This window comes from Corythoichthys intestinalis, chromosome 1, assembly GCF_030265065.1.
Source record: "Corythoichthys intestinalis isolate RoL2023-P3 chromosome 1, ASM3026506v1, whole genome shotgun sequence".
NCBI lineage: Eukaryota > Metazoa > Chordata > Actinopteri > Syngnathiformes > Syngnathidae > Corythoichthys > Corythoichthys intestinalis.
In genome coordinates this window covers 74,895,023-74,905,679 of record NC_080395.1, presented here as the reverse complement: position 1 = coordinate 74,905,679, position 10,657 = coordinate 74,895,023, and the positions used below count along the sequence as shown (strand labels likewise).

General features: G+C 42.6%; 1 protein-coding gene across 1 annotated transcript; it reads right to left on the bottom strand.

Annotated features, from left to right (window-relative positions):
* Nucleotides 1–7,170: 7,170 nt before the first annotated feature.
* tlnrd1 (talin rod domain containing 1) lies at nucleotides 7,171–10,438 on the bottom strand. The gene has a single exon (XM_057842423.1). It carries the CDS (start codon nucleotides 9,061–9,063, stop codon nucleotides 7,999–8,001), a length of 1,065 nt encoding a protein of 354 aa, XP_057698406.1. The 5' UTR covers nucleotides 9,064–10,438; the 3' UTR covers nucleotides 7,171–7,998.
* Nucleotides 10,439–10,657: the final 219 nt, after the last annotated feature.

The following is a 10,657-nucleotide window of genomic DNA, read 5'->3' as shown; positions in this document are numbered from 1 at the left end:
AGACATTTTGGTGCTGTCTTTGTCGCATTTTCCTCGTTCTGAATAATTCCCCCTCAAAGGGCTGAATTCCAAATCAGATTAAATCGTGACCCTGCCAACGTCATCCTCCAGCCGGGGACGCTAGAACACTATAATGACAGGCGGGGCTAAACGGCAGATTAAGGGGCTAAACGGCAGATTAAAAGAGAAATTTCTCGTCATCTGTGCTTTGTCAAATTGTTGTATATAGTCGAATCGTCTCAAAATATGATTCTAGTTCACATAATAATGCTATTTAAGACTTTATGCTGTCACAGGCACTTTATAACGTCAAGCGCAAAAGACTAACATTTTGCTGAGTTTAAATTGAAATGAGTTTGTATATTTATAATTATTATTATTTTTATTTTTTTTTAGATTACATACCAACCTCAGATTTTTTGCAATGTTCTGCATTTTGTTAATTTTTAATTTTGTGCAATGTTCCTCATATTTGTGAAATGCTGTGTAGTAGTTTGTCACCATGCATGGATCTTTGTTCTGGCACGAAAGATTGTTTAAAGCAACATCTAATTTTGTTAACCTTTACTTAAGGGCAAAAATCTTCAAATTGAAATTCAAATTTGAAAGAAAAAGCAGACCCATGTGGTCAATTAGGCGAGCTAGGCAAATGCCTAGGGGCATCGCAGCGTCCATAAGGGCGTCAAGAAAAATGTTCAAATAATATTTGATGATAGCAGTATTCAAAAAATTATACAACTCAACAAAATAAAAGAACAAAACATACCGTAATTAGTCTTTTAAATAAAAATGAAATCCTTTTTCTAGTGTGCCTTTTGCCCATTTTTACTGTTTCCTGTGATGCGGTAATTTCACCACAGACTCTATAGCACAGGTGTCAAACCGATTCCAGAAAGGGCCAAGTGGGTGCAGCAAAGGTTGCGCTAGACATTTTCGTTGTCTGTCATTTTGACTGACAGGGTCATAAAAATCCGGTCATAATCTATTTTTACCCGTCACTTAAATTTTTAAAATGATAATGATGACATATTCAATAGTATTTAGTTTTCATTCATTTTTAATTAATATTGTAACGCTTGCTTGGCGGCGAAAAATTAGACACGGAAGTCGTGGTATTTTTGTCCCTCTTTTTACTCTGCTTACCGCCAACAACACCAACAAAACAACAACTATATACTATATAGACCCCAATCACCAACGTCACACAATGATCTTAATTGTGGTTGTCAGCCCAAAATCTTCTAAATATATATTAAATGCATCTTACCAGATATAAAATGACTACTACATAGTCTGTGGTGATCGTTTGGTGCCCAGATTTCTTGTCGAATTACAGCAGTCCATCTCGCTCTCCTCTTCGGGTCTCTCAGAATACGGTAGAACTTCAAGTCTCTCCGTCTATCTTCTCTGTTACTGCAACCAACCGCCACACACGCCTTCACCATTTTGATTATTAATGTTAACGAGCAGAAAAACACGCCGTAATAGGAGGCATGTACGTAGCGGTAATGTGTAAACACGACGGGCTGACACACAATATGGCGGCTCCAGTCAGTGGGGCGGAGTTGTGACGTCATGTGATTGCAGTCAATACACAGGCGGCAATCTAGTCCACCAATTGGATGACGCGCTGGCACACGGGGTGCACCAATAAGAACCTCGCGTTGATGTGTCAATCACGGTGCCGCCGCCAGACCCCGGTGATGCTACAATATTCTGACAGAATAGCCAACGACGTCATGCATTAAGAGAGACAATAGCTAATTAATATGCTCACTCGCCACCCTGTGGTCTGGGGTGTGAATTGCAACCTGTCAAAATGACGGACGGACTTCAGTTTATTCCGTCACCGTTTTAAAAAACCGGTCAACGACGGAAAATATTCGGTTAACGCGACCCCTGGGGTGCAGGTTTGCTTTCCAACCAATGAAGAGGACACCTTTTCACCAATTAGATCTTTTACATGTGTAATCAGTTAAACTTTGTCAGGTGCTGCTTGTTTCAGCAGGAAGTTTATTTGTTAAACTCTCTGCGTTGAATTGGTTGGAACAAAATCCAGCACCCACTTGGCCCCTTCTGGAATCGGTTTGACACCTGTGCTCTATAGTCTCACTCACCCCACAGCAGACCAACGAGCTACCTGAAGGTGCTATTTTTAGCCTCCGCAATGGCGTACCGCAAGCAACATGTCACTTTTGCTCATTAATATTCATGACTTTAGCAATTGTTGCTAGGCGGGTCAACCTCCTCCTTTGTCCCTAATAGTTAATGCGTGGAAATAGTGTACAAACGAGATGTTTACTGGGCTAAACCTACCAATTCTGTCTGAAAATGATGTCCCTGGTGCCAAATTCACTGGTAAAGATGTGGAAGAACATACAAATGCTCAGTTACAGAGATGGCTTGAGTGTCGAGGAAAAAGAGCCGACCTGATCCAGAGTTAGCTTTTTTATCAACACCTTTTTCTTGTGTGCATTGCCTTGCGCCAGGGGTCCCCAACCTTTTTTGCACCACGGACCGGTGTGATTTGGGTATTTTTTCACGAACCGGTGTTCTGTCAAATTTTGCACCCTTATAAAATTTTTCTCCCAGAGCTTTTGAGGCTGTAAAAAAAGCCCTCTTTTATATTCAGTTGGACTCTCAATGTTATCCAACGGTGCTAAAAACTATTTACATCATAAACATACATGTGCAAAACAAAAATGGTGCATATTAATGCTTAACGACACGGCGAAGTTGTTAAGTGAGAGAGCTGCGTGCAGTTGTTGTGTGCAGCTATCATGGCAAATGCAAGTTAATATTCCTTTCTTCAAAGAAAGTTTGTAGTGTGTAGTTTGGAATCGCTGCATTCGCGGTCATTTTTAATGTTACGCGCATGCCAAATTTGTCAGAACACTGGCAATGTGTGGCAGAAAAATACAGCAAATATAAAATAACATTTGTTTTTAGCCCCGTCGTGTTAAGTGCAGGGAAAATACAACTCACCCGCTAAATCAGTGGGAGGCCAGAGCTTGTTTCGTTGCGATGAGATGGTCCCGAGATGGGAGAGTGAGAGAAGCCCGCTTCACAAAGATACGATGTTGGATTGTAGCACAGTTTGCAGTGCTCTCCTAGCGATGTCAGGATATTCCGAAATGACTTTAATCCAGAACCTCGGTAGAGTTGTTGTCTCAAATGTAAATTTAAGGTTGCCGTGATTTGGGATCTCTACAAGCTGATATTTCTGTTGCACAGAATCACTCGGTTTATTCACATACGGGTCACGAATCCACTCCTTCGCAGTTCGTGGGTCTTTAGTGATTGGGAAGTAGCATAGATTTTGCTTTCTTCGAGGTTGTAGGCTCATCTTCTGGCTTGTCAGGTTCCCTTTTCCCTGTAGAAAATATGTCCAAAGACGTCCGTTTTTCAGTCATTCTAGTGTGGGGCTAATTATTTCCAGGAACTAATGTGATGCGCCCGCCCAACGTCATACATCATTATCGAGGACAAGCGCACATAGATATACAAAACAAGATGTACTGCTAACAGTCCAATCAATGCATTTCTATGACGACCTCCTATCCTGTAGTTGTATATCTAGAGTAGACAGGGCTATTGGTATGTTAAGCGGCACAGGCCAAAGTCAATTGGCCAGAATGCGGTCGTTAAAGATTTATTTATTATTTTTGCGCGGACCGGTACCAAATGCGCCACGGACCTGTACCGGTTCGCGGCCCGGTCGTTGGGGACCCCTGCCTTACGCGTCTGACAATGACATTCTCCTGTTTCAACAATCTATCCTTTACCACCATATGCCCAGTCTTACTTATATATTATATCCTCTGGTTGTCTTACATCTCTGACTGTTCTTTGGGGCAATTTAGATTGATGTTTTTGTGTAGCGATCGCAAATGCTACTCAGTGACAGCCACCCACTTTTAATTTTTTCATTAATAACAAATCTTAATTCTATAATTTAGTTACACTTCCCCCTTGCTAAAGTTTTTTTTTTTTTTTTTCAACAGAAAAGATAACAACAGGGGCAATCAGATACCATTTTAATTGTTTTCAGGTCATTCATTGCCAGACAGAAGCAGCACGGCAAAATGCCACGCTAAAAAACAAGTAAAAATATAAAAATTGCTTACCTCTTTGTCCTCTATAGGACAATGGCCCCCAACAAAATGTTTACTGCATATGAAATGTGAATGGGTTCCCCTTGTTGACGTTAAACTGGTCTTTTGGACGTCCGCTCAAGTTGATCCATTTTTCCTCTGAGTTTTTGGTTTCGGGAAATGTATGAAGAAAACATCCTTCATATGTCGTCATATCTAGAGTCGTTTCTACAAGTTCCATAGCATCAGTGTTTGGTCGACATGCAGTTTTTTTTTTTTAAGATTAACGAAGAAAACAAGCAGAAATAACATGGATTGTACATTAGGGTGTCTATAATGACCCACTTCTGCGTTATGATGGCGATGTCACAGTCTGAAAATAGCATTCATGTGGTATGCTATTGAGCGACGTTACGGTGACGAGTCGACGTCATGAAAAGACAAAAGCCCTCCGGGTCGCATTTTAGAACGAAGCAAAAGAAAGAAGAGCATAAACGTGAAAAAAGACAGGAGGTTTGCTGTGATGAAAAAACCTTTTTTTAAAAGGCATAAACACGCATACTAGCGGTTATTTACATAGAGTTTATACATACTGCTAAAGCTAAATTATACTGTATCGTTAGCCCGGCTGTTGTTTTAGAAATACAGTGGGGAGAACAAGTATTTGATACACAGTCAATGGGAAAACTCATTGGCAGTGTATCAAATACTTGTTCTCCCCACTGTATTTTCAGTATTCAGCCAGCTGTGGATTAGTTTCAGTTAAATTTAATTCCCCTCCCATTTTAGAGAAAGTTGGACAAAGTGTATGGGGGACTAAAATTGTCTTGCTGATTTTCATGTGACGTGAACCACTTTTACCTTGCATTAAATTGTGCTTTTCAAATAAATTTGTCTTGCCTAAAAGCGCCAAGGGAAATTAAATAAATACACCATTAATTAATAATTTCACAGTTCTGTGGTATGGGGACTAAAAGTGCCATTGATTTAAATGCAAACATTTGTTATTAAATGTGTCATTAATTCATTAAAATGGCAATCCTGCTCATGTAAAAAAAATATTCAATTTATTTTTTTGCTATCATATAATATTTAATTCATTATTATTGGATAGTCCTGTGCAGTTGCAGTGCTTCAAGAATTTTTCTTTTAAGTACGCCCATCAAAGATAGTGGCCGGATCCAGTAGACAGGTACAGTAGACTGCAAGAATTTAGGCGCTATTATGGTTATGTCATCCTGGTTTCACAATTAACAGCTATTTGACTAATATAATGTAACATTCCACTTGCTTCCCTTTGTAGAAGATGCCTCTCTGAAACATTTTCCTTACACATCTCTCCATCCCGGGCCATCTTTTACAGCCAACTTATCCACATCAGCATCAAGTCCAGTACCTTCCCACACACGTACTGCCAGTGGAGAAAGAAGTGCACCTTCCAAAACAGCTGTCATATGTAATAGATGTTTTTGTATCAGAGAACACAAGGCGAGTAAGGTTATAGGTCAAGGTGAAAAAAAAAAAAAAGCATTTTAAAGTGTTCTGTGTGTCTTTATATAGGTTTGTGCGGGTGGGTGTTAATCATATTCTAATAACAATTGTTATTTATTTTAGTTTGTTTTTGATTGGTGTTTTTGAATAGTTACAGCGGGGCAAATAAGTACTTAGTCAACCACTAATTGTGCAAGTTCTCCCACTTCAAAATATTAGAGAGGCCTGTAATTGTCAACATGGGTAAACCTCAACCATGAGAGACAGAATGTGGGAAAAAGAACACAGAAAATCACATTGTTTGATTTTTAAAGAATTTATTTGCAAATCATGGTGGAAAATAAGCATTTGGTCAATACCAAAAGTTCATCTCAATACTTTGTTCTGTACCCTTTGTTGGCAATAACGGAGGCCAAACGTTTTCTGTAACTCTTCACAAGCTTTTCGCACACGGTTGCTGTTATTTTGGCCCATTCCTCCATGCAGATCTCCTCTAGAGCAGTGATGTGTTGGGGCTGTTGTTGAGCAACACGGACTTTCAACTCCCTCCTCACCCCGTGGTGTCAAAATGATAACAAGAACGGGCAGCAAAAATCCCACAACCACATGGGGGGACCTAGTGAATGACCTACAGAGAGCTGGGACCACAGTAAAAAGGCTACTATCAGTAACACAATGCGCCGCCAGGGACTCAAATCTTGCACGGCCAGACATGTCCCCCTGCTGAATTCAGTACACGTCCAGGCCCGTCTGCGGTTCGCTAGAGAGCATTTGGATGATCTAGAATAGGACTGGGAGAATGTGTTATGGTCAGATGAAACCAAAATAGAACTTTTTGGTCGAAACACAGGTTCTCGTGTTTGGAGGAGAAAAAATACTCAATTGCACCGTACCCACTGTGAAACATGGGGGTGGAAAAATCATGCTTTGGGGCTGTTTTTCTGCAAAGGGACCAGGACGACTGATCAGTGTAAAGGAAAGAATGAATGGGGCCATGTATCAAGAGATTTCGAGTGAAAATCTCCTTCCATCAGCAAGGGCATTGAAGATGAGACGTGGCTGGGTCTTTCAGCATGACAATGATCCCAAACCTACAGGAAGGGCAACAAAGGAGTGGCTTCGTAAGAAGCATTTCAAGGTCCTGGAGTGGCCTAGCCAGTCTTCAGATCTCAATCCCATAGAAAATCTGTGGAGGGAGTTGAAATTCTATGTTGCCCAACGACAGCCCCAAAACATCACTGCTCTAGAGGAGATCTGCATAGAGGAATGGGCCAAAATACCAGAACCAGTGTGTGAAAAGATTGTGAAGAATTACAGAAAACATTTGGCCTCCGTTATTGCCAGCAAAGGGTACATAACAAAGTACTGAGATGAACTTTTGGTATTGACCAAATACTTATTTTCCACCTTGATTTGCAAATAAATTCTTTAAAAATCAAACTGTGATTTTCTGGGTCTTTATTCCACATTCTGTCTCTCATGGTTGAGGTTACATGTTGACAATTACAGGACTCTCTAATATTTTCAAGTGGGAGAACTTGCACAATTAGTGGTTGACTAAATACTTATTTGCCCCACTGTATGTTCAACGATTATGCTGAAATGTTTCCATTATTTTGTCCCACTCCTCTATATGCACACACACTGCATGTATATAAATCTCTTGTTCTTAGAGTGCATTATTAAATGTACCCAGAAGTATTATATAACCAAAATAGGTCAATGAATATGCAGTATTATAGCGAATTGACTTGAATGATATTTAGGTGAGATTTTAATTTGTTTTGTTTTTTAATCATGGCTTGAACAGCGACCAGCTCTTTATATGATTTGCATGCATAGTATACTGTCTGCGCCAAACAACAGATTATCAGAAACATTTTTTAATTGATGAAATAAATATTCCATTACATGCATGGTCAAACACATTAAAGTACTATGCGACGTCTAATAATGTGTAAAAACCTATGGCACACTCACAGCAGCTTTTACCAAGTAGGGATTCACACACATTGAAAAAGGAAGCACATGTCACTCCTACCAAGCTCGCAAAGCACTTGTGCTAGATAAGGTCAGTCAATCATAGGTTCACATAGCGACGCTACATTCGTCCTCCATCAAGGCTGGCTGGCTGAGGTAAACTTTTCAGGTTAGGAGGGTGCTGTCAGTTTATGAAGAGCAGACAGGGAGGCTAAGCCTACTTTGGCCTCATGGTAGCCTGATCACTTGGTTTTGAGTCACATCCAGCGTGACATCAAACCCTCTATAGAGGCAATGTTTCAGCTCAGTTCACGAACAGACACCTTGTATGCTTTTCTGAACCTTTTCAAAACCTGATGACAAGGTATTAAAGTCTCTTTGGTATTTATCTTCAAATAGGACAGACTTTAAGAGCATATTGCTTTTCCCTGAACTATGTCACAGAATGAGAGTTGACTGGCGGCAGAGTCCTGGGAGACGAGCGCTCTCTGAGCGCCTGTGTGAGCAGGGTACATCCGTCGGACACGGCGCACGCCGAGTTTCGTAGACGTTCGCGGTAGTCAGCCATTTTAGAGCTGCTCTCGGGATGCTGGGCGACATCCCTGAGTCCCTGGGTGAGGAGGACACAGGCTGAAACCACGCTCATGGCGCCTCCTAAAACTGCAGTCTGTACTCCCTTCCCTTCAGTGGAGATACTCGCAGCTCTCCCCAGGAACTGTGGCTCCGTGGCAAAGCCGACCAGCGCGTTGACCGCTTGCACCAGAGCGGCGCTGAAGAGGACGCAACGATTCCTCGACAGCTCACTGGGCTGCGTTTTCACTTCTTTCACACAAGCCAGGAAGGCGGTGCCGCTCGTGCTCATGCTCTTGACGCTCAATTTGAACTGCTCTTTTCCGAAACGATCCCTGGACCTTTCGCTTGCCAGCGACGAGATGTCTGTGAGCGTCTTGAGGTTGGTGGAGATGTTCTGAGAGAGCTCCAGGAGAAGTTGGGGAGTGAGATCCGGCAGGGGCGTGATACGGAGAACGCCGCAGCTTTGTTCCACCTCGTGCCGGCAACGGGTCACTTTGTAACGGTCCACGAGACCGGGCGAGCAAGGCTGGGAGCCGGTGGTCTCTACCGCGGCCAGGTACGCGGCGTGGGCGGAGCACTCGGTCAAAGAAACCACGAGATCGGCCATTTCCGACAGGCGGTCCCCCACCTCTGTGAATCGGCCCATGTTGAGCTGGCTTTGTATGTCGTGGGTGAGAATAGAGAGCTCTTTAGTCCGCGCGATGACCGTGTCACGACACTGGTCGAAGGTGTCGGCCACCGCCACGCCCTCAGAAGTCATGACTGGCCTGGTTTCGCTGGACAGCAGGAGGAGGTCCGCCACCAGCTGCATCTTGCCCTTACATGCGTCGCAGATGGACGAAAGACGCTTTCTCTGCTGAAGACTGCCACTCGCCGCACTGGTGGATCCCTCGCTAGCCGATTTGCCAGAGCCACCACTAGCCATAATAAGGAGGAGCGTGGGCTACGGGTGATGGTTAAACTGCTCTTTTGACAGGATTACTTATAGTTTGCTGCCGAAAACTGAATTATTCTGCCTAATACATTTCCATATGTCCATGTTCAAATCTCTCTCAAAAACTGGCCAAAAGTATTTGTTAAAATTCCTTCACAAAACTGTAAATCAACTATACATTGTATGTCAATGCACTGAGTTCTAATGTGATTGTAAACAACAGTGAAAACCATAAAAAAATGACTGCATTACTGGAATGACGTTCCCATCGCCCCCACCCCAAACCTGTCATCCAACCCATTGATGTAAATGCCCTGAATTAAAAATACAAGTATAAAAATAGTCAAAGGTTGTGGTGGAACAGAAAAAAAAAAATCACAGGTTAAATTTTAACATGAAATCACACAAACTGCAGTGCCAGCTAAACTCCTTCCCAAGAGGAAAAGTGCAGACTGAAAAAAGTCCAAAAAAACATGAAAATAAATCTACACTTTAAATTAAAATTTAGGGGACTACTTATTTACTATGTAGTAAAAGTCAAGATTAATGACTACTAATAAACTTAAGTCTCTTTCTGTGTATTCAATAGGATATCATTTTACGTCCACTCGAATGAGGGCTGATCTCAAACAGCACCTTGCCCGACTGGTTCCCAGTAAGACTGACCGGGCTGGCGTACTCATGCTGGTTAGAGTCGGACAGCACTTGTGGACAGCAAGAAGAGGCGGCTTTCGCTCGAACGCCATCGTTTCAGGAATCCCACTGTCATTAGTTGAATCTCGTCGATAAAAGTCCATCCGCGCCAATTCCACGATCCGGTTTCAACCTCGTCTTCTTCAAACACAAGCCCGGGTGACACGCTAGCGGTCGCTTCGATTCCATAGGCATCGTCCGTGTGTCCACCGCCTCCTTGGCATCTTAACACGGGACCACAGCGCGTAAAAAGCCGCACAGACTCTGTGAACACTGACGTCTTGTATCCATAACGCTCATGTAAATCCACTTGCCTCCTCAAATATCCGAAACAGGATTTGGAAGAAGTCTTCCCTGAGGTTCGAAGTAGCGTTGCGCGCTCCCGCTGCAGTTCTTTGAGGAAACGGGGAGGGTGTGGTCGCGCTGAATGGCCGCTGGAGTGAGCCAACTTGTAGCAACACTACAAGGAGCCGTTAGCGTACCACGAAGCCCTCGCCATGTTTGGGGCCTCGACAGTCCCGAATAAAAGGCCTTTAAGGGGGAGTCGGGAGGACCACGGTAGCCGAAATCTTGCGATGACTTCGCATTTGCTGTGAAACTCCTCGTAGTTCTGCCTGGCATGAGACATCCCCGCTCAATCAAGTAAGCTGCTAACCCAGGGAACTATCATAAACCGGATGTGGTGTTTCAAAATAAAGTTCCTATGTCCGAGTAGCGTATATTTCGTGTAACTCCCGCAGTTGTAAAATTGCTTAAAAGTAAACAATTTACCAAAGTTATTTGTTTCAGAGCTTTTTAGTATTATATTTGACACTCGGCAAAACGCATAATTTTTGCTTGCTTGTTTGTTTTAAAAAGTGTTTTTAAAGGGAACCACGGATAAAAAGACTTG